At 39.7% G+C, this 23,704-nt stretch overlaps 1 protein-coding gene across 1 annotated transcript in view; it reads left to right on the forward strand.

Moving 5' to 3' along the window:
- TENM4 (teneurin transmembrane protein 4) overlaps positions 1-23,704 on the forward strand; it is a 321,343-nt gene that overhangs the window by 145,551 nt on the left and 152,088 nt on the right. The window contains exons 6-8 of the mRNA XM_026034516.1: positions 1,096-1,266; positions 5,852-6,066; positions 10,805-11,015. Of these exons, the coding sequence (XP_025890301.1) occupies positions 1,096-1,266; positions 5,852-6,066; positions 10,805-11,015 (597 nt within the window). The remainder of the gene's footprint in view (positions 1-1,095; positions 1,267-5,851; positions 6,067-10,804; positions 11,016-23,704) is intronic.

Here is a 23,704-nt window from a genome sequence, read left to right on the forward strand (position 1 = left end):
TTTTTTTTTTTTTTTTAATGTTAAATGGCTGTGATGTTAGTGCTATTGTACGGTTTCTTGGAGAAATTATAGTGTAAAATATCAAAGCACTCCTTCAAAAAAAGAAATGTCACTCCAAGTGCAGCAAATAGCAGATCACTTAGCTGCAAAGAGCCTGAAGGTAAACTGGATGCTGATTACATATGAAATGTTTGTGTTGGGGAAGGAAGAACTGATACAGGGATGCCACATTATTTTGTTTTATGTTTTCAAGAAGCAAGTGTTAAAATAGTATACATATGCAGTTCTCCATATTCTTCATATATGTGTTTGCTTTTTTGTCCTCTGCCTTGTTACTTAACTTCACTTACCTTTATGCGATGCCTTGAAATAGGCTYGTGTGTGTAGCAGGTGACTTTGCTGGGCCCAGAAACCTGCAGAACCTGTGTCCTGATGCCACATGAGTCTAAATGGTGCTACTTGATTTGAAATATTGAGGTTGCATCTTTCTTTTGGATAGGAGAAGCTGAAATGCATTACACGACAGTCACAGGCACTCCCCTTGTTGGTGCTCAGCACGCAGTGACGTATACAAGATGGATCTTGAGTTGCCTTGTTTTTTATTTGCTCTTCATCAAGGGAAAAAAAAACTGTCAAGAGCTTCTGTGTGTAATTGGTGGGTAAAAAATAAATAAAAGCCTGTGTAATAGCCTTCAAATACAGCAAAGCAAAACAAAGTGTGTTTTTCCAGGATTTATTGGTGTTTAGATAGATAACATCCCTTGTGTTGGCGTGTTCAATGCATTGTCACTGTGGACTTGGGAGTTTTGTGAAATACGGCGCCTGATTATTCTCTCCCATAGGCCGTAAATCAGGAATGGTTCTACTGGAATAAGCCGAGTGGATCGGTACAAGTGATCCAATACTAACTGAAGTGGGTGGAAAGACTGAGGGAACCAGTGTGATAGAAAGAACAAGGGATGTCTAGTAACATAAATTTCATTTTTGTCCTAAAACAATCACTAAGACAGTGAAGGGAGGATTTATGAAGTGCCCTGTAGTGCTCCCAAACTCTCCCAAACAGAAAAAGATGACTTTTCTCATTGCTCACCACAGCCATGCACCTGTTTGGCCTAAACTGGCACCTGCAGCCGATGGAAGGGCAGATGTATGAAATCACGGAAGACACAGCCAGCAGTTGGCCAGTGCCAACGGACGTCTCCTTATATCCTTCGGGGGGCACAGGGTTAGAGTTACCTGACAGGAAAGGCAAAGGAACCAGTGAAGGTATGGTTGGTGTGTGTCCATGTTGTGAGTCCTCTGTCTGCTCTGAACTCCAGCCATCCARTCTCATGTTCCATTACCCTTAATGCTGCCATTGTCAGGTGCTTTTCCAGTCTTTCACGTCTAGAAGTAGTAGCTGTTGGTCCATCGGTCTCTTTTCCATATGTTTCTAAGTTTCATATCCTTCTTACATCCACTAATGTGTTAGAAGAGTCTACGTTGTTTTCATCACACATTTAGCTACTGTCAAGGTGGAAATGTCTATGTCTCATCTCACCGGGGACAGCATTCCACCATGGAAAGCCCATCTGGTCTTGCAATCTTCATGGAAAGCAAACAAAAAATAACCTTTGTGTCCTGAAAATGAAATGATTCCTTGAGCATCGGATCAGACTTTCTCTGCAGCACTGCAAAATTGCTTCTTGACTGCCACCAAGCACCAAAATATTTGCCAAGAACTGTTTCACTGTGAGTTTTGGCATTTTGAAGATGAACACCCCTTTACAAAGGTAGTCATGTAAAAGTCCTCCTTCCACAAATTGTCATGATGCTGCCAGCTTGCAATTTCACCAGCAATTGATGGTTTGTCAGTTCAGCAGTGCATTATCCAATAGCTTTATATCTTAAAATACTTTTACACAGCAAGCACTGCTGAAAGTACGTATAAGCCCTGCAAAGTAGAGTTGTTTTGTAAATCCCAAGACTGAGTTGAAGAGATGAGGAGTCTAAATGTTCAGAAAGTTATTTTGTTCGTGCCTATTTGTTTGAGATTAACATTTTGCTAGCTATTTTTGATAGTTATTTTGAGAAAGGAAGGCTTGTGGGTAGAAGATCAGGAGTATGCAACTCATACTCAGTTCTGAACTCAAAAGTCACTTCTAGGAATTTACTGAGTTCAACAGTTGCCACAAAGTTCCCTGAACTTTAACTGAGAATCTGTGTTTATATATCTCATTTATATTACTTGTAGTATTTTTACTTTAAAGAACATATCTGTTCTTACTAGTTTAAATGAAGGACTTAACCATGTATTCCTTAAAACACTGTATTTCCTAACAACTGATGGCTGGCAAATAAAACTGCTAGAGTAAAAAATGAACTAAAAATGSATTATATTCAGCAAACCATACTAGACAGTACAGCAAGCCACAGAAATCCTTGCTGCTGTGTACAAAAATGCTTCATTCTCTCTTCTTCTCTAAGCTGCCACATGTTTCATTTTTGAAATACCTACTTTTGATCTGTCCATTACCTTCTAAAAAGGCAAAATGAAAAAATAAATGATGTATCTCAACCTGCAGTCCAAATCAAAGACCTCCACTTGTTTTTCTCCTTCAGCCATACTCATAATGAAAACAGTAAAATTTTTGACTGCTGACAAAAAGCTCTATTAAAGGAGAAATCCTGGAAATACTATAGGTAGGTCCTTAAAAGACTTCTCAAGATAATCCTTCATGCAGATCTTAGGGAATCTTTTGGACATAGAGGAGAATTTCTTGTCCTTACTAAAAAATTATATTAGGACAAGATGTCTTCTATAGGGATGACCCCACCCAGTGTGAAAATACTGCTTTTTTGCTCCATCAAATATCTATGGAGCTAATTCTGGACTAGCAATGTTGCATGATTGCTGCTCTAAATCAGAATATGTGTCTTTGAAATTTCTTTAAAATTTGATTTAAATATATATTTAAGGATATTTTGATCCCAATGAAATAGTCTGAAATGGGCTAGTGCATCCTTACAGCTGATCTGAATACCTCATTATTAGTGCCTTGATGGTTATCAGTGTCTTTCCTTTTCAAATACTACTCTGCTCCAGCTAAGCATTTATGTGTGTTTAAGCCCATCCCTGTTCAGGGAAGCACTTAATCACATGCTTACATTTAAGGATGTAATTAACTGTTACTGAAGTCAGAGAAACATGTGTGTTCTTAAGTGATTTGATGAGTCAGGGTGCCTGGCTATCAAATCGACAAGCAGATCTGTCGCAAGTGGCTGGCATGAAATATTTCATTTTTATAACCAAATAAATTAGGAATAGTTGCTACGGCAACTAAAAAGTTCAAGGTAATGTGTAGAAAGAGCCAMGTAATTGAGGGGCTAATTAAGAATTCAGACCTGAAGTTAATTTTAAGTAGTCAAATATTCTGATTAAAAACTAATTTTTGATTAGAAGCTGAAAGTACTTTCTTATTGTACTTTCTTTATGAAATATCCAGTCCTTAGGGTCTGATCCTGCTACAGGTTAAAACCAGCAAAACGAAGATTGTCTTCAGGGGCTGGAATTCAGCCTAATGAAGAGAGTCCTTCTTTGGACTTTTGTGTCAGGGTAAATCTCACCCACCAGCGGTATCCTATACCTGCTCTGAGGATATTCAGCTTTTCTGACTTAAAATTGTCCACCAGAAAGAGGCATAAACTTTGTAATAGTGTGTACAAACAATTATTTTTGTGGCGTTATCTTTTTTGATTCGATCACAGCAGCATTTTTGCTTGCTCGAGCAAGCAGTGCTCTCTGTAGAGGCAGAATCCATGCTGTGCTGTTTCCTGCAGGCTACCTACTGCATAGCAACAGCTACCATTGAAATTCTCACCTTCCCTCATTCCCTCGCAATCTTTATTAATGAACAATCAGGGCGCATATCAAACGCTTTAGGTTTTCATCTGAGTTCCCTTGAATCTACAAAATATGTCAGTAGTAATCAGAAAAACATATCCATATGGACCAAAACATGCAGTTCTTTAACAGAATCCTGCAAGACTTTGTATCTCACAATAGAACAAGCCTCTTTGCGTGAAGACTGTAGGAACTGTTTCTTTTCATCCTGATAGTGTGAAAAGTCATTTTTAGTATTCCAGATAAATATTAAAAATCCAGTTTTTAAAGTAAAACCCTTGGAATCAGGCTAGTCTGATTTTCATTGTACAATTGCGCTTTGTCATTTTCATCACGAGTGGTTCAGTAGGAATCTCCATTTGCCGAAGCTGCATCTGATTATCTACACTAATCTACATTTTGCCTAAAAAAAAGAATTAAACCGCCGGCAGTTTTTTCCTCTGTTCTCACTTGAATGCAATGAACAAGGATAAATGAGAGTGTGATAAAACCGCATTTTTTATATGAGCAGATATACACCCTTTGCTTTCTGCCATGGGAAAAAACAACTTCTGCCCCAKGGTAGCTACCTTGTGACAAAATGAAACATGCCATTAAGTCCCACTCCAACAAACTACTTGAGTAGCTGTTAACTTTATATCATAAATAATGTTATTTGGAGCAAAAGTTATGCTAGAAAGCTTTATACAATAGAGAAAAAAGGAAGAGGAAGATTCTCCATGAGTGGAGCATCACTAGATAGTTGAGTTTTTTTGGTAACAGATAACAGGCGTTTGATTTCTATATGTATTTTAGAAAGAGAGATAATGATTTTTACATCCAATTCTCCTAGGCAGTTAATATTGTGATAAGATGTAGAGAAGAAATTTTCTATTTCTGATTTCCCACATATAGACTATGGAAGCAAAATTCTCACAATATGATTTTCTTACAGAAGACTGAATGTTCCTGAAATTTTATTTCTCATTTTGTTAGAATTGCTTGATTTATGAAGCTCAGTAGTGAGCTAGAGTGGCACAGAGATGAAATACAATTGTTTTGAATTTCCAGAAATAATAAATATGCTGCATTTATTATTTGAGGAAACACCCTCATATAATGAGGAAGCTCTGGGCTTCATTTGGGCCAGTTTTTTCAAAAGGACCACCAGTTTTGAGAACTTCAGAAGTGTGGATGTGTTTTCCAGGGATACTGAGCTCCCCAGTGACACAGTGATACCTTATGGCATCTACTCTTTGCCATCGCTCAAACTTGGCGATCACTTTAAGAAACAGATGTTTCCACTTCCTTGCTTGCTAAAAGAGGATTGAGTATCCTAACACACTTTACAGATTGCATTGAAATCTAATTAAAACCACTCAAGTTTCTTAGTAGATATTACTTAAGTGCAGAATTTGATTTTCTTCATCTTTTCCTCTCAGTCCCATTTTCTTCAGCCTCTTTTGGACTGAAGAATGAATCCCAAATACTATTACCATTGTCAAGCATTAATTTAATGGAGAAATATTTTCCTTTCTCTAGTTAGGCATCACTCATACTGCTCTTCTCCCCACTACCATTCCATTTTGTGACACCTCTGCCTCACAATTACTTCACTTCTCTTTGCTAATGTAATAACATCTTCTCCATAACTGAACATATATTAATTTATGAAGTAATGCAGCATGATTTATTTTTTATCTTCTGAAGGTAATTACATAAGCTCTGGTGTTATGATTTAAACAAAGGGGAATTTTTCTCCAGGTTGCTTTTCCCATATTCCTGCTTCTAAGCAAAGGGTTACTGACACCAGGAATAACCCAGCCAGTTTTCTTCCATGTTTGTTAAGGATTTGATACACAAAATATTCTGAAGACTTCAGGACAGTAATAGACTGTTTCTCAAGATCACTGTTAGAGATATCAGTATGACTGGATTACTTTGGGGATCTAAGGCTAATCCAAGATTTTTCTTCCTGTGTTTTGGCAGGAAAGCCCAGTAGTTTCTTTCCAGACGACAGTTTTATAGACTCTGGAGAAATTGATGTCGGCAGAAGAGCCACACAGAAGATCCCTCCTGGTATCTTTTGGAGATCTCAGGTGTTCATCGACCACCCAGTGCATCTGAAATTCAATGTGTCTTTAGGAAAGGCTGCTCTGGTGGGCATCTATGGCAGAAAGGGCCTTCCACCATCACATACACAGGTAATGGGACCTCATTTCAATGAAGCAATAACTGTCCTGGAATTTGTGCTCTTATGGTTTGTTATTTTTATTTCAGCTGTCTCAATAATTCACTGCATGTTTGTGAGATACAAAGGTCATATATTCCAGAGAAAGATAAATATTTTGCAAGATATTCACACATTGACCTGATGGACAATGAGCATAGAGAAAACAGTCAATTGCCTAAGGCAGAAAGTTGACAGGGGAAGAAAGTCTCCCATGGCCTGGCAGTCACTGAGGGAATTAGGTGGTTGCTGCCACGTGAAATCACTTGCACCAACCTGTGTCCTGTGTGGTGAGAGAGTCCCCAGAACTACAGCAAAAGAATCGGCTCTTAAGTCACAGGGGCAAGATTCAATTTTGTCCTCGGTGCTTCTGTGCTCGAGTTGACTCTTCACATTATGTCTATTGACTGTCAGATTAGGCTGAGATTGGCCAGGACGCAATAATTGGTGTATAACCAAATAAAATCAAATTTCTACAGAAAGCCACTGGCTTCCTTAAGCCGAAATCAAGAAATAGCTGTTAWTCTTCAGCACTAAAGGGAAAGCTGTTGTTTTTCTTGACACAGCTTGGCAAAAAATCTGTCAAGAAATCACTTTCTGGAGAAAGCTCCCAAGAACCATCCCCTTAAATGAGGCTATAGTACATTATTTTCTCCTTTTTCTATTTTCATTTTCTAAACTGCTCTTTGCCAGATTTATTAATATATTAGGGTATAACACTCATTGGCAATGCAAAGTATCTTACTGCAGCTTGCATCAGCAAACTATCCAATTATTACCAGGGTTATATTACTCATTTAACTTACCCTTTCCTTCCATTAACAACCGAAAAATCTAGCAACCAACACAAATATTTATAGAAATATCCTGTCCTTATTTTTTTTTAGCAGGTAGATATGTTTATACAGTCTTTCTGAGCAATATGTAAGTAATATGCTATTTTCTACCCCTCAACACACCTACAACTTATTTATGTCAAGGAGTTACATGAATCTACACTTTCTCTGCCTGCTTTTCAGCAGAATTAAAGCATTTCAGTAGGATTATCAGGTCATAAATTCAGTGACACAATAGTTATTGCTGTTATTACCCATTTTTAATCAACCTCTCTTAAAGGGAAAATTCAGACATTTAGAAAATAAAACCTCCTTTATTATCTAAACAAGAGAGTTAAATCCTGGCCACAACAGTAAATAATTGTAGATCAGAAGCCAGTGTTAACTCTGACTGTTTATTTCTGTTATATGAACAAGGTTATAACAGGAATAATTTCCAGTTTTTGAATAACAAAGGCAAAATCTAACTCCTTAAGTTTTGTGAAAGCCTGTAGAACTTGAAGCAAAATGTTTAAATGGTAATAGGGTCATGCCAAACAACCATGGTAATGTTTTGAACATTTAGCAGGCTTGTTTTTAGCCTAGTTTTTGTTGAGATACCCTGAGTGGAGCTTTCCCATTTTATCTTGAGCTTTCCCATTTTATCTTGAGCTTTCCTATTTAAAACAGCACAGGTAGGTAGCAGTTGAGGGCTTCAGCAGGGAATAAGAAGTTATACAAGGAATGTGGAGCATCTTTGTCAAAAATGCATGCTGAAGGAATCAATGCACTTGCATGTAGTCCTTGGAAATGCTGCTTTTTGTGTAGCTACACGTTTAGAGCTGGCAGGTATATTAAAAATATCAGCATGTGAACCACGACAGCCTCAAAAATGACTAGAGGGGTAGGTTTTTTCAAACAATAAGAGTCATGCTGAAATAATAGAAACCTGTTCCCAAATTTCCCTTGTTGGGAAGAAATATTATAATAAAATGCAGATTTAAAAAAAAATGCTTTAAAAATGCTGTTTTAAAAAATGCTGTCAATTAAAACGTTGGTCTTCTTTTGTATAGTGTTATATTAAGTTTAAGCCTCAGCATTTAATCTCACCATAGCTTAATAACTCTCTTTTGGATTCCTTAAAGACAAACGAAACAAAAAATAAAATACTATTTTCTATGTTAAAAAGGTAGACCAGTCTCATAGTTAATATACTTTATGCAAGTTTCATCTTTCCCTTTCTGCCTATTCCAGAGTACTCCCTCTATCTACCAAATGAATTCTATATTTCCAAATTTTGTAATAAATTTCAAAAACATTTGTGAAGTTTATGCTTTGTGCAATGACAGAATGTGCTTCTTGGAAAAATTTAATAAAGGATCAATGTTTTTCCCAGTCTGTCTAGTCAATGGTGGTGGTCAAATCTAGCTGGCAGTAAGATTTTCATCTGTCTTAGTTTAAGTAATTTGCCTTCTGTGATGTTGGCTTTAACACCGGCCATCCTCTTTGAAGAACCTTCAGCTGTTACTCAAACAGTAGACCCTTAACACATATTCCTGATTTGATAAAACATTAAAAATCATATTTATTCATTCAGAAACAACGAACTATTCCAGCTTCTCCTTGGGAGTCTTTCTGTCTGCAGTGATTTCTCATCTCTCAAGGTTGCTGGCAACTGTAGACGCTAATAAGAAAGAAGAAAGTACAAGCTCCAAATTTCYGTAGTCTTAAAAATAGAACCTGTAAAAGCCTAAAAGAATTTATTGGTAACTAAAAGCATTTCTTCTAATTCTTCTCAACAAATTATAATAAAATTTATGCAATTTTCTTCTGGTATGTTAACTTTAATCTTCCTGTATCAGATAATTCTTTAAGACTCTTTTTAACTGAGCCAAATTTTGTTAAATCATAAATTCTAGGAATTGGCCATCAGAGTTGATGTGAGGTATTTCTCCACTTATACAATTTGAATTGATTAAYGTTGTATTTTATTGGCAATTTCCTTGCTTGCAATAATTCTAATTGCATATTAAAAAACTCTGAATGTATTAAACATGTAATAAAGCATAATTCATTTGCAGTTCAGTTCATACTTGTAACTATATAAAATAGTAACTTTGCAAAGTCATGAACATCCAAAGCACTAACCCATTTATATTTGTCAAAATAGATAGACTATCAAAATAGACTCTTGCATTTGGCAAGAACCAGTAGAAAAATCTAACCCAGATTGGACTGTAACAACAGATGATCTGTAGATGATCTCTAGAGGTCCCTTCCAACCTCAGCCATTCTGTGATTGTGTAACAGCAGCTCACTGTAGATGAGGGCCTTGGAGTCTTTTTCATCCCACTAAGTTTTAAGCATCTACTTCCACTATGTAGCACAAAGTAGATGCCATTAGTGTACAATTCATTGGACAATTTTTTCCATATCAACTTTAGGATAAGATAGATTGCCTTCTAGAAGTGTCTATTTCTTTAACTGACTATCAGATCTAGAGAACTAATTAAACTTGCCATTCAAGTTGTCAACACTTCAGGGAATTAACTTTGCCTATGGTGTCTGCAGTTATCTGTTCTTTTAATACACTTTTAAAAACAGTTAATTTCCAAAATAGAATTGGAAATATGTGAATTTTGCTTTCATCAGTTTTAACTATTTTGATACACCTGGCCAATGCGTTCCACAGTCGGACACAACCTCAATKGAAAATTCCCTTTTCTGATGTCCTCCTCTCACTGTGTCCCCAGCTGTTTCAGTCGGGACTAGTAATCAGCCTAGGCAATAGCTCATCTTCAGAGTGGGTGCCAATGTCCAGCTCACACTTCGTCATTCAGAACAATCTCTAGTACCATTGTAAACTTGAATACCCAATGACATTATATCTATCCCAAAGAGGGACTTAGTAATATCTGTCTCTAAGAAAGTTAACTTGGACTGATGTCTTTACAAGGATCTCCTGCACAGCAGAACTGCCATTTACTTCCTCAAAAGACACTTCAGCACATAACCTCCCTTTTAAGTGGCAAATGTAAATGATCTATATACCAAAATAAAGCAAAGATTTAGAGCAAGGCTCAAAAATTATTCTTGCATCTACATAATTAAAAGTACAGTAAGAAATCTTGGGTCAATCTTTGTTTTATTGCATATGCAAACTAGGTCAACTAACGGTTATTTCTCAAAAAATTCTGAAAGTAAATACTTACTTCTTTTAACATAGTAATGTTTACAAAGGAAAAAAAAAACAAATATCAAGTCCTTATCTTGGTGGACTTTAAAGACCATACAACTCTTAGTAATATAAAGGAAGCAGTGCCCTCGTGGCCAAGGAGGCCAATGGGCTCCTGGCTGCATCAGGAGGACGTTGCCAGCAGGTCGAGGGAGGGGATCCTGCCCCTCTCCTCACCTCTGGTGAGGCCGCACCTGGAGCATTGAGATCAGTACTGGGCTCCCCAGGGCAAGAGCGATGTGGAGCTTCTAGACTGGCAGATAAGCTTCTGAGTACCTCCTTTTGATCAACGTACTTACAGTGCAATTTAGACATGGCAGCAAATTCCCTGGACATCAGTTTTCCCTGTCTGTGCTTCCACAAAAGCACATCAGTAGGGTCAATATGCCCACATCCCATTCCAAATATAGATGATTTCTTGATTCATGTAYTTAAAGACAAATTTATACATTTATATGCTAGCTGTTTTCAGAACAGTTACGTGCCAGTGGTCCATAAACATACGTAAGGTCCAAGAACATGTTTAGGATGCTTTTGTAAATGCACATTTCTAACGCTTGTTGCAAAGCATGTCTATCTTCATCATAAAACAGACCAAAAACAACACACTGAGCTCGGAACACCTGAGGAAAATCATTCTTTTGTTTTTCTTTATGTTTCAGTTTGACTTTGTTGAGCTCCTTGATGGAAGACGTCTACTGACGCAGGAGGCAAGAAGCCTAGAAGGACCTCAGCGGCAACACAGAACTTTTATGCCATTGTCCAGCCACGAGACAGGGTTTATCCAGTATTTGGATTCAGGAATATGGCATTTGGCCTTCTACAATGATGGCAAGGAATCAGAAGTGGTTTCCTTTCTTACTACTGCTATTGGTAAGGTTTTCCTGTATGAGTCCTAAACTTCTTGGCTTGAGGCAAGCTGTTAATGCATGTACTCAGATTGTATGGTAACCTGGTGTGATTTTGGAGACAATGCTTGTAGAGGATATGTTTAACGACAGTCTAAATAATGTTACGTCCTAAATGGCTCATAAGTATTTTATAGGCCTTTTTAATAACTATGTCCAGAACCAGGTTACACCCAGTACCAGCAGTGGATTGCAAACTTGAACTTCCCTGCTTCATTCTCTTCCTTTGATCTTTTTATTCGACTATTTTTTATTTTTTTTAATTTGTGTAGTAGAGGTACTAGAGTTGTTTAACATCACACAGAAGCACCCCACAACAGTTTAATGCGGCGATCCTATCAAAACGAAGTTTGAGCACCCTCAAAAGTACCCAACCTGGACATCTGGCTGAATACTGGGGTTAAACTCCAGCCCTGCAAAGAACAYGACATGCCTTAGTAGTATGCAACACAGCTCCTTTCTAAAAGAAAACTGAGATTTWTTTTAATAAATGCAGATTAGCTCTACAGATCTGCTAGCTGCTGTGATGCCAACGTGTCCTGCCAGTTCAGTGCATGGGCACTGATTTATTAGTGTCTAAGGATGCTCTTGGTGTCTCCCTGACAGCACAGTGCACTAGCTGTTCTTCCTCCACCCTGTAAATATCACAGGCCATGGACAATCCCCAGCATCCTGTTTAGATTCAGGCATTCCTTAGAATCTGCTTCAGACTCAATAATGCTTAAGTTTAGATTTGACTGACCTGCTCAACCTGTCCCTAGCCCCAAATTYATTCGGCTGTAATTTGAAGATTGCTCCATAAAACTAGGTCTCCGCTTTCTGCTGTCCACAGTGATTGTTTAATGGACTTTTTCTCTGGGCTGAAAAAAGCAGACTCAAGCTGCTATTAATTCCCCTCTAAAAAGAGGCATTGGTGTTGAGTCCCAGCTGTCTGCAATAGTTACCTTAAAGAGCTGTGGGCTGTAATTTGTCATGGCAGGTTAATTAAAAGTTTAGGTCTTATTAGAGCAAAGTCATTAAGATTCCAATATTCAGTTTCAGTGCTAAGGTTTATCTAATGCACAAGATGAAACATTGCCATAATACTCTGTGTTAAATTTTAAACCTGCAATTCGCATGTTCAGTGCTCTTCACAATTAAACAGCAACAGAAATAGCTGCATGTTAGCTAAAGAAATAGAAGATTCGCTCTACAGAATGTGGACTTAGTTTTGTTTAATTTGTTTTAGCAGTGTTGGGAGTTGACCCTTCTGATGGTGACAATTTTTTTCTGCTCTAGAAATTTCTCCAGTTCAAAATTTCCYAGTTGTGAAGTCAGTAAAGCTCTCACAGTGGAAAATATTTTTAAAGCACAGTCACCAGTCCCTATTCTTTTCAAAGAAAGGAACAGTATAGGCCAAAATAGCAAAGGAAATTGTACCTAGAGCTTTATGGCAGTTTCATTGCACGAACACAGAAAAGGAATGTAAAATAAAGACAAAATATTCTTAACTTGCATTTGATCACAGAAGGAATAGCATAGATGAGACACRTATCAGAGTGTCTTTAGGAGTGTCAAACTGCCTGTGTGACAAGCAGTCCATGATGCATCCATCACTCACCTGAAATCGTTTATCTTTCAGGATGAGGAAGTTTTCTTTTGCTGTGCTATGAGAGAGAGCTTTGACCTATATGTAGGAATCGCTTTTGCTTACTGGCAGCTTTATAACAGCACAAATCACAGGAAAAACTGTTCAAGCACCATCTACTCATTTTGAAACTCAGTTCAATTGGGGAAGAATTTTAGATACGGAAAATGCGGCTTCTTGATAATAATTTGGCCACAGAAGTGTAGCATTTAAAAAAGTGCAGCGTAATGGCTGTAACTATGTAGTACCTTTTCACATTGCCTTTGTGACAGCTTGTTTAAAAAGGCAGGTTTCTGCATCAAGACTCTGCCTCTGAACCTTTTTACTGTATTCATGAGGTCTTGCAAGACATGGTTGCTACATAAAACTATAAATACTATAATACTGTAGTGTTATATATATATATATATATTTTATATATTTTTTTGGTGTCAGAGCCAAGAGGATACAGCGACTTGACATGGTATTTATGAACCAGGGTGTAAAATTGCAATGCCAAACAAATAAGTCAAGTCACACATGATGGGAGCCTTAGATCTGTGCAGGGTGAGGAGRCTGTGCAGGAGCTCTGTTGACTGTCAGAAGCAGGTTGCCATTTTGTTTGATTTCTGTGGCAGGAGCACGTAAAAAATCTCCCTTTATTATTGCAAYGACTTAATGCTTACAAGGAAAGTGCATTTGAAAAGGAAAGTGTACTGAGAACAGTATAGCAGGAAGAAGCAGGATCCAGGGAGCTGAGGAGCCTGTTCAGAAGTGGATTCTGACTGATCTGCTAGTTTGGACCTGGTGCCAACTCACATTTCAGCAGCTCACTGTGTAAAACTGAGGAGAATGACATTTCCCCAGAGATGCTGCAAGGATGGTTGAGCTGTTGGGGAAAAAAAATAAAGCATGAAGCATTAATTGACAAACAGCAAATTGATAAGGGGGATAACAATGATCAGTGCAAATTCTGCAGGCATTCCTTAGGCAAAACTCCCCTGTGAGTAAGGAAAGGGCCCACCTGAGTGAAACRCTGCAGCTTTTACTTCAGCAATAAAAATGTTGAATGGGGAGGATGCTGATTTTGCCGAGTTTATCTGCTGTGTTCCAACAAGCTGGATTTCTCAGAGCAGTAAAATCATTGCGGGCCATTTGCTCTGTACGGCAACATCAACTACAATTACTGTGCAGTGCTTGTCTGGAATGATTGTGCCTTCCATTATTCTGGTGGAAACTGGAGCAAAATGGAAAAAAATGTGTATTCCCAATTTGATAGCACATTTAATTTCATAAGCAGAGAGGCTGTCCATCATACTGTTTTGTAATCCTACAGAGCTATAACTCAATCCACTCAGGAGCATTAGTGCTGATTTTGAGGGCAAGGGATGGCAGTTTATCCTGTTTTCTAAAAGGATATGGAACCATCATCATTAAAGAGTTAGGTGGTGTCAAAATGTGTGCCTGTTACATGCCATTGTATGTAAACCTAGAGAAAATACAGCACCATAATACCTGTCAAAGCTTATACTTATGCCTAGAACAGGCAATTCAAGTGGAAGGAGGAAAAGGTTATTCTAGGGAAGTTTTCAGTATATAATAACATTTTTTTAATATATCCCATTCCTCTGAATTACAAAGCAAGACATTATAAAGGAATGGAAGATGATGGCCTCTCAATAATAAATAAACCTTCTTGCAAATGACATTGGTGACACTTTCTGAAATTTCTGATAGAAACTCTTCTCTGAAAAGCGCTTTGTGGATTCACCTCTGCCTGGGAGCAGTGATTTATTCAGGGCAATCTGATATAAGTGCAACAAAATAGTAGGCTAAGGAAGAGCTGGAATTAGCACATCTGAGACAGAGATGCTGGCCAAAAAATCTGCTGGATAGAGGCGAGGAACATCAGAGAGCCTGAGAACAGCATCTCTGGAGTCAGAGAGTCTCCAGTAGTTACCACTGCTGGGCTCAGGAAAACCCGGCTGTGCAGGGCCACAAGGAAATCAAAAGGAAAAGAAATTATCTGTCTGTGAGAGGGGAAGGTCTCTGCTTAGTGGCGCGTCACCCAAGGAGCGACAGGAAGCACATGCAGAACAACCATGGTAGGATGCAAGGTCTTTCTTTAATCTCCTGCAAGAGGCAGTGCTTAAGCTTAAGAAAGGCCCCTTGTTCCTGCTGCCCCCTCCACTCTCTGTAAAGAAAACGACCCCTAAGTACTTCTCTCCATCAAAGTACAAAGTGAGCTGGCGGTGTTATTTATAAGGACCTGCCAGCACATACAGCACTTTACAATATACATCAAAAGGCAAACTCTCTTCCTGCAATAGCCTCAAATACAAGCAATACAATGCCCATACAACCCCTGGCATAGCAGTTTTCCCACAAGAGGGATGCCCATAGAGAAGGGCTGCACAGCAGGACTGAGCGTAGGGAGAAGAGAAGCAGGGATTGGGCACAGAGGCCATGGAGTTGGGAACTCATCCTGAGTGCAGAAGGTTTGTGAGGAATGACATGGATGATTCTTATTTAGCCCTAAGTGTTTAGCTTGTTCTTAGCTAAGGGAATAGGAAGAGTCTAGCAACCCAGCTTTGCTTCCTTTACATGCACTGCCTATGTGTACACTAACTTAGGCTCTCTCAGCTTCCAATTCAGAGGGGATGCCTAAGTGTGATCCACTTACAGTCTCCAAGCCATTAATGTTATTTACACTGGCTTTGCTAATGTCTGAGAAAGTCTAAATTGGCTTCATGTAAATGCTGGGGAGTCAGGAGACTCGGCAAGCTAACATGGGCTGTGATCTGCTCTGGCTTACACTTTCTTTTAGCTCCTTAATGCCTCAGTTCCTTCATTTAACTCCCCATGTACAAGTAGATCTTCAGCACTCTGAAAGGAAAAGTGGATTTAATGTTTAGGCCTAACCTTGTCCTTAGACTTCGTCCAGCAAAACACTTAGCTGAGCAAGTACTTTGCTGAATCAGGATCCTTTACATGTTAATTGGGCTCCATGGAAGTGATCAGTTACTGCGAGTGTTGTGTCTTATGGCGTGATGACAGTCATCTAATCCATACCTTGCTTCACAGAGGGGCTTCTGGCACTCCCACCTTGTGGTGCCCCACTTTAGATAAGTCATTAACAGCCTGTTCCTGCCCAGACTCAGACTTCTTTCCTCCTGCTTGGTGTGTAGAGAAAAACAAAAATAGTGACATATGAGAAACACAGTGGGGAGTGTGTTCACTTCTGATATTTTTGATGTCTCTCTGGCACAATAGCAGCAGAGCTCTGCCTGCTCCACAAATATTTTTTAGCCTTCAGCTGTCTGTGTCCCAGTGCAAGCCCTTGCCAGACAGACGCTCCGTCAGATGTCAGATGGCCAGTGCCTTTTCTGATTATCTTCTTGCTGCAACCACCCCTTTTCTGATTCTGCCTTTCCTGCTGATTGCTTTCAGGCAGCTCTGACCCTGCTTCCCTCGGCTAGTGGGTTTTAGTGGGGTGATATTTAGAGAAGAAAGGGTCACTCGGGTGAGCTAGGAGAAAAAARGGGTCCTTCGTGAGACCCTGCCAGGGTGCAATCTTCCTTTGCATGAGGGAGAAATGCGCCAGCCGCAAACCTCTACCTCTGCAACTGATTCCCAGGCAATGGCCTGRGTTTTGTAGAATCATAGAATGCTTAAGGTTAGAAGGGATCTTTAGTCCAACCCTCYGCACACACAGGCTCACCTCCAGCATGCGGCACAGGGCTGCCTCCAAGATCTCCAGAGAAGGAGTCTCCACAACCTCTCCGGGAAGCCTGTTCCAGGGCTCTGTCACCCTCAATGTTAAGACATTTTTCCTTAAGTTTCTGCGGAACTTTTGTTACTTCAGTTTGTGGCCGTTTCCTCTAGTCCTATCGCTGGCCACCACTGAAAAGAGGCCGGCCCCCTCCTCCTCCTCCCTCCCTCCCTTGAGGTATTCATAGACACTGATCAGATGCCGCCTCAGGCTCAGTTTGGTTTTGCGTATATCCACACATCCATCCRGCTCTCTAGTCCTAGGTCCTCTAATGAGAATTGAATTACTCCATGCAGAATGGTAGCAAGAGGACAGGAGAGCAACAGGAGAGCCCCGTCTAACCAAACACAGTCCATCCTCATAGGTAGGGCCTTGCCTTAGGAGATGTGGGGTGAGCTTTGTCTGACTTTTTCTTGGAACTGGAAGAGTTCCCCTCATGAGAACAAAACTTGAATAGTGTGTCTGGTGCGATGCCAGCTTTTCATCCAGGCTATGTGTAAATCCAGTCTGTTTGCTTTATGGGGCTTAATAAAAAGCAAACGTGGCCTGAGCCCGAATCCGGATATGGAAGGAGGGCAGTGGGGAGGTGCTCACACTTTTCACATTAGTTTGTGCTCCCCATGGCCGCGGATTTTCGTTTGCTCTCCCCAATGAAGCAGCGATTATGTTTTTATAGGGGTAGTGATATGCCTTGTAAAAGTGCAGCAGCGTGGGCTCAGCAGTGACTTTATCCACGCTCCCTAAATCTTTCCACCGCTGTCCCAGTCCCGCAGACCTGATGAGCTGTCTCATTTCCCCCTGACGTGTCCCTGCGGCAGAGCTTAGCTCCCTGCCTGCCCTTTCCTACCGCTCCCGACACACGCAGCTTTGTCCCAGCTTCTCAGATCCCTTTCAGTAATGTCTTCATCCCGCGTTTTGGCTGGAATTCCTCTAAGAAAATGAAAGAGGAAGGGCATGTTTGGCACTGCAGCTGAACCCTGCAGTGAACCCACCAAGTGCACCTGAACCCACCAAGCTGAACCTTGGTGGGGGGCGGCCCGGCCTCATGTCTAACATCTGCCCCCACTGCGCACCAGCCCCTCTGCAAAACGCTGCTTTTTACCACAGCCCTTCCAAAAAACCCAGGCCCCTCTAGTCATTTCAAGTCTAGATGTTATTTGCCGTGACCTTTTTTTCCTTTCTGCGAATGTCTAAAACTATTCTTACATAACAGCTCTGCTTCCCAAGCCGTAATGGCAGGCAAAATTGTTATTTCAGGATTTCTTTTCAGTTGAAGACTTAAGGCATCTCTAATAAAAGAGGAATCAGGGACACATCTCAATGATAAATAAATAATAAGAAGCCTATACAGGTCAGATTCTTGTCTGTAACAACTTCCACAGGTCTGGTTTCTGTAGACAGCATATCTYCTCATTGATGCTTAGAAAAAGAAAGACAGGCTAACCATAGAAAATTATAGTGTATAAAGCTAGATTAGTTTTAAACCAGAAATACAGCAATTCATTTAACATTACACTTGATCTTTTTTTTTAATTTTGTGTGTACTCACATTTCAATAGATCTTATGACCACAGGTGATTGTTTTAGTGGAAAAATAGACAGAAAAGCCTGCATGCATCTGAATTCTGCACTCTGGCACAAAAGAAATTAAACCCTGTTTGCAAAGATATTTAGATGCCAGCAAGCATTCATCCAGAAGTTAGATGTTTGAATGCTTTTAATGATCCAGATTTTGTCTGGTTTTGATCAAAKTTTAACAGAAAAAAAGAAAGAGAAAAAAGAGAGAAAAAAAAGAAGGAAGGTAAATTTGTCTTTTTGAAAAGCTCTGCCTATATCTGCACTTACATGGGCTGGTAGCCTTGAACTTGCTTGTCACTGCTCTGTTTACAGACAAGCCAGCTCTCTTGATCTGACAGAGCTTGTACAAAAGGTTTATTGATTGGGGTAATTACTTTAGTTTTAGGGTCAAGAAAAGGTTTATTTAATGCTAAAGTTAAAGCCTTCTTTCTTTCTGTTATTTCTATCTCCTTTTTTACTTTTTTTTTCTTTTCAGAACAGCAGAATTCTGCCTTTAATGACACAGCTTCTAGTGTAAAATGCGTTAAACACTGCATATGGTTTTCGTTTCTGTACTTTTGTATATAGCTCTTTGCATGCACCCCAGCCTGCAGGTTAATGTAAGCACAGTTTTGTTTTATTCCTGTGTCATATTACTGCGCTGCTAGAACAGCTCTGTACAGGCTTTTCTTCCCATGAATGCTCTCCTGCTAAAGGACAGAAATAAGGTGCTGAGAGTTGCTTGTCTGCTTTGAGAGGGGAAAAAAAAGTAAGAAGAGAACCCTTTCTGGGCTAGAACAATAGACTTTTGAAGACYTAATTTTCCAAAGGTTGCATTTAAGCAGTGCCCATGACGTATGTACTTGCATGTGGTTAATTGACCATATGATGGAGTGGAAGCCAAAACCGTCAACACCTCCAGAGTTACTTCACCAGTCTCCCCTTTTACAAAGGGAATGGGGGATGAGGACATAACCTGTACATTCTTACCTGGCATATATTCACCTTTTTGCATGATAGTGGCTCTTCTTTATCTTCAGTGTGTGACTGCTTTCTTTTATCTAAGTGCTACGACATTCTCAGAATGAGAGCTAAGTAAGTGATGTTAAACTGATTTCCAGAGGGGCTGCTGGAGGCTCTGAGAAGTGACATGGTTTGACGAGGTTTGTAAAACAAGCCCATTAGAGGCAGAAGCAGAGCGGTGAGTTCTTCTTTTCCTCTCACCCTGCTCTAAGACCACTGAGGACTCAACTCAGCTGCCTAAGCAGAAGCATCCTTGGCCATCTGGGAAGCCCACGGGGCTCTAGGGTGTCTCTGTGGATGTCTACAGGAGTGTCTACACATCTGTCATAGGGCCTTGGGGCCACCCATGTCTTTCTGGAATAGTTGGAGACCAAGCAGCGTGCTCAAAAGGGCATATCCATAGCATCAGGCAGGTGWAACCACCCCACATACCAGCGATTCCACGTTGCACATCCTTATTTATCAGGCTTGATCTGTTTGCTAAAGACTTTGTGTAAAATGAAGCCTAAACTTTAATGCACCTAAAATGATAATATTGCCAGATTTCTATGTCATTGTTTGATTGAATCAATTCACATTTGAGCTCCTGTGTGTGTGAATATAAGAATATTTTTTTTTTCTGTAATAAACCAACATAYGATATAATTTAAAATGAAACTCAAAGCCAACTTTAGCCTTGCCCCAAGCTGCAAGAGTAGAAATCGCAATGGACTGAACATGAAGCAACTTCCCRCTTGCTAGTGCAGTTCCAGAAGTTGAACCCTGAAGGCTGAATAATTGTTGTTTCCTGTATTAGTTTGTAACAATTTATAAGATGGGGAAGGAACCAAAAAAACAAAAAGAGCCTTTGCAGTCCCTTGGGCAAATTGGGCATCTGAGCGCTTCATTTTTTGGTGCAAGATTCAGGTTTAAAAATATTCCATCTGGAAAAAATATTAAAAGAAAAAAAAGAAAGGGAAATATTCTCAAGACATTTGTCTAGAGCTCCACATTCTTGGTATGTAGTAGTCATCAGGATCAGGACTAAAGTGTTAGCATGCTTGAAAGGTGCATCCTGGAGGAAGAAGAACATTTCAGCCCAAGGGCTACTCTTTGTTTCAAATCATTCCCTGGACACTTTTCCCAATTAACTTCTAACCCACAATCACATTTCAAGTGATTTCAAGCAAGTTTTTTTTTCAGATGCTCAGCATATGGCTACTTAAGAACTATATTTCATAGACCTTTCATGCTTTCAGCATTGATCACATTCTCAGGGAGGAAAATGGTGTTCCTTATGAATCCCTGTGAATAACGGAAATACATTTTCTAAAAGTTAGCTGGATTTTCTAAAAGTTGCTTTTATTCTGGTCCCAGTGAAGTCAATGGAGATTTTATCATTAACTTAAATGGTAGTATACATAGACCAGTGCCCACGTGCTTCAGAAATCCCATTTCACCTTGTGCTTTCAACCCACTTACAGCTTTAGATGATCAGGCATTCTGCACTAGAGGGATTTCTCCTTAAAATGAAAACAATGAGAGAAAGGGGTGAGCCAGGGTGATAAAGCACTCTTGTAGGCCAACCAAATTCAGACCAAATGTGGTATATGCTTCTGAAATGATTGTGCTGGGTCTCTTCTTTATTTACTCCCCAAACTGTTGCCACTTTCTCTCAGATTCTGGCTGAGTAAAGAAGAAAAGGTCAAAAATATTGCACAAAACACTATTTCTGTAGCATTTCCAGCTGAGTTGGAAATACGGATGGGCTTGAGATAGTGTGAAGAGGACCGATGTTGCTGTGATGAGATCCATTTGAGTACCTGGAGAGATGTTTCAATCCAGGGCTAGAAGCAAAAGCATGGACATTGTGAGGGAAAACACGCTCACAAATTGTATTGCAAATCTGGCAAACTCAGCAACACTGGATAATTTCAATGGGCRACCCAAATTTCAATGAGCAAACCAAACATGAATGACAAACATTTTGTGCTTCACCATCACCTATTAAAATTATTTACACTATGGAGTCACAACGGGCATGAGAAGGTCTATGCTCTGAATAAGTTGATGGAGATCTGGGGTTTCTGCTGTTATTATTAACAGTCCTTACAGAGTGGGAAAGAACAGCATAAAATTGGATGCTGTAGTTACTGTATTTCACTCTGACTTTACAGAGTAAGAAGTGAGTTAAGGAGTTATTTAAAGACTACCTGCCTGTTGCCCTTTTCCTAATTTAGCATCCTGATACCTGCAAGAGAAGGTTAGAGTTCCACTGGGATATGAGAGCAAAACAGGGTTATATGCATGGATCTTTAATTAAAACAGACCTCCCAGCCTTCAGAGAAAAAGAAAAAAAAAAGAAAAAAAATCAAAATCTGGCAAACCATCAAGTGGCATTAGCAGTATCAGCATCACACTAGGTGCCCTGCAGAAGAGGAAACTGTGAAAGAGCACTCAGAAATAATGACTGAGTTTCCATGATGCTGTCAAGACTTTCACATCCCTGGCTGCCAGGTGTGGATTACTTGAGCTAGAAAAGTAAAAGCCTTATAAAACAAAAATGAAGCAGAAAAATCGAAATCTCAGCAGGTGAGGATGTACCAGGGAAGTAAACCAGTCCTTTTAAACTTCAGCTGGGGAAGGAAGAGGAGGAGCAAGAACCCAGCATTTCCATATTTTACTGTTTCTAGAGCCTTCTTTTCTTTTTTCCCTCAAAATGTTAAGTGTGATGTTGAAAATTATCTGAAATCTATTTAATACCCTCTCACTTCTGCATTTCTCTTGGCATTGTTATCACGATTACAAGAGCAGGCAGCAGTTCTCTAGACACAGAATCCCACCTACCCTGCAGTGAAACTCAATTAAAAAGCAGCATTTCTTTGAAAAATAAACAAGACTGCAAGCTCTTCAATTGAGAAGGGAATTAAATGCTAGCTTGTGTTCACTGAGCTTCAGGATGTTCTTTGCTTTTCATGTCCTACTACCTAACTTTCTAATAAAATTATTGTGGAAGTTAATTAGGGCATTCTTGTGAAAGAGAGACATCCCTGCAATAAGCTTGTTGATGCAGAATGTAGAATCTTTTATTATACCAATCAATATACACAACAAAACTGGACTAGAGATAGAGGGCATGCCTTTATCCTTGTGGAAAGGTTGTCCACAAGCTTGGATAGACTCTCTCTCACTTTACAGAGGTGAAGATGATGACACGTGAGTTCAAGACTGAGTTCTACTGCCCATGGTATAAAGAGCTGGTTATTCTAAATGTTCACTCTATTTTAGAATTGTTCTCTCTGTTTTATAGTTGCTGCTGAGCATCCTCCTTAAGCTTCCAGGAGCCCTGCTTCATGAGAAGCCTAGCCCAACCAGCTGTCCCAACCAGGACACTCTTTGGAGGCACATCTACCAAACCCCAGGGAGGCATCTTTAGACAGTATCTTTTTTTCTGAACATTAATTGCATGATCTTTGTATTTATTTGATCTTCTAGTTCCCATAAAATGAAAGATTTTGAGGTCATTTCTTCTGTGGAGCTGGCTTGGACTACCAGTTGATGAAGTGGACCAAAAGTGCAGATACTTCGAACCTGATCTTTTCTTGGCATCTCACTTCCTGTATTTAATTTTCTCATCTGTAATAGAAATTGCACCTTCATTACAGAAGGCAGTACCAGCAGTGATGCATTAAATCATAACTGTTCTAACGTGGTCTTGTTCCCCTCTGTAGCTGATACCAAACACTTCCAGGTGCAAAGCAGCTTGTTTGGGTTATCAGAGATGGTTACATTTCAATTCATGCAATGACACTACACTGAATGGCATTTAATCACTTCTTAGAAAGCAGTCCTGGTGCTTATTAACTCCCAGGAAAGCTGCTGCTTCACTTGCCAGCTAGGTAACTCGTTTTTTGTTGCCAGTAGAGAGTTGACTTTAAATGCCCAGGGAATGATGATGCTTGGTGGCAAGTGTAAGCTATAAAATATTTAGCTTTAACACACAATCGTGTTACTGCAGTTTCTAATAGGATTTGGTGTCAGGAGGACATCTGCCTTGGCCTCTGGCCCGAAGATAAAGAAACAAGCTCTTAAGTTGAATGTTGCATTGCAAATAAATAAGGCAGAAATACAGCTCAAGTAGCTTTACTGCTGACCAGCGAATGTGTTAATTATCTAAAAGCAATCAAGAGTCTAATAACTTTTCTAGCTCTTTAATACATTTATCGTTTTTCCTCTGAATAAAGGTAATTTATGTAGATAATTGCAGGGTGGACTGACAGATCTTTATAAAGCTGACCGCAATGGAATTGGCTTTCAYGGGGCTTCTTGTCAGCAGCAAAGTGATCCCCTGATCAGACCATCARCCTAGGAGCTCTGTCTCGGTCACCTGAGCCTGTTTATGATATCTAGTAAACGATGCCTTTGCTTATGCATCAGATTCCCAGACTGAAAAATGGGAATGGTAACAGTTAGCAATTTCCTATTGAACTCAGTGGTACTCTTAAAGGAAAGGCAGCGTGGGGTGAAGTCTTCTGTTGATATGGCCAGGATCATAGCAGTTTATAGCTTCTTGAAGGGAATGATTGTGTTGGGAAAGCAAGGAGTGGGACAAAAGATTTCTGCTGAGTTTCCCACAAAATCCACCAGCTGTGAGACTGCTCACACTCAAGGAAGTCCCCTGAGACAAATGGTAAAAATACTGAAGCGTCTTCAGCAG

This window comes from Nothoprocta perdicaria, unplaced genomic scaffold (genome assembly GCF_003342845.1).
Source record: "Nothoprocta perdicaria isolate Ctin4 unplaced genomic scaffold, notPer1 scaffold_146, whole genome shotgun sequence".
NCBI classification, from domain to species: Eukaryota; Metazoa; Chordata; class Aves; order Tinamiformes; family Tinamidae; genus Nothoprocta; species Nothoprocta perdicaria.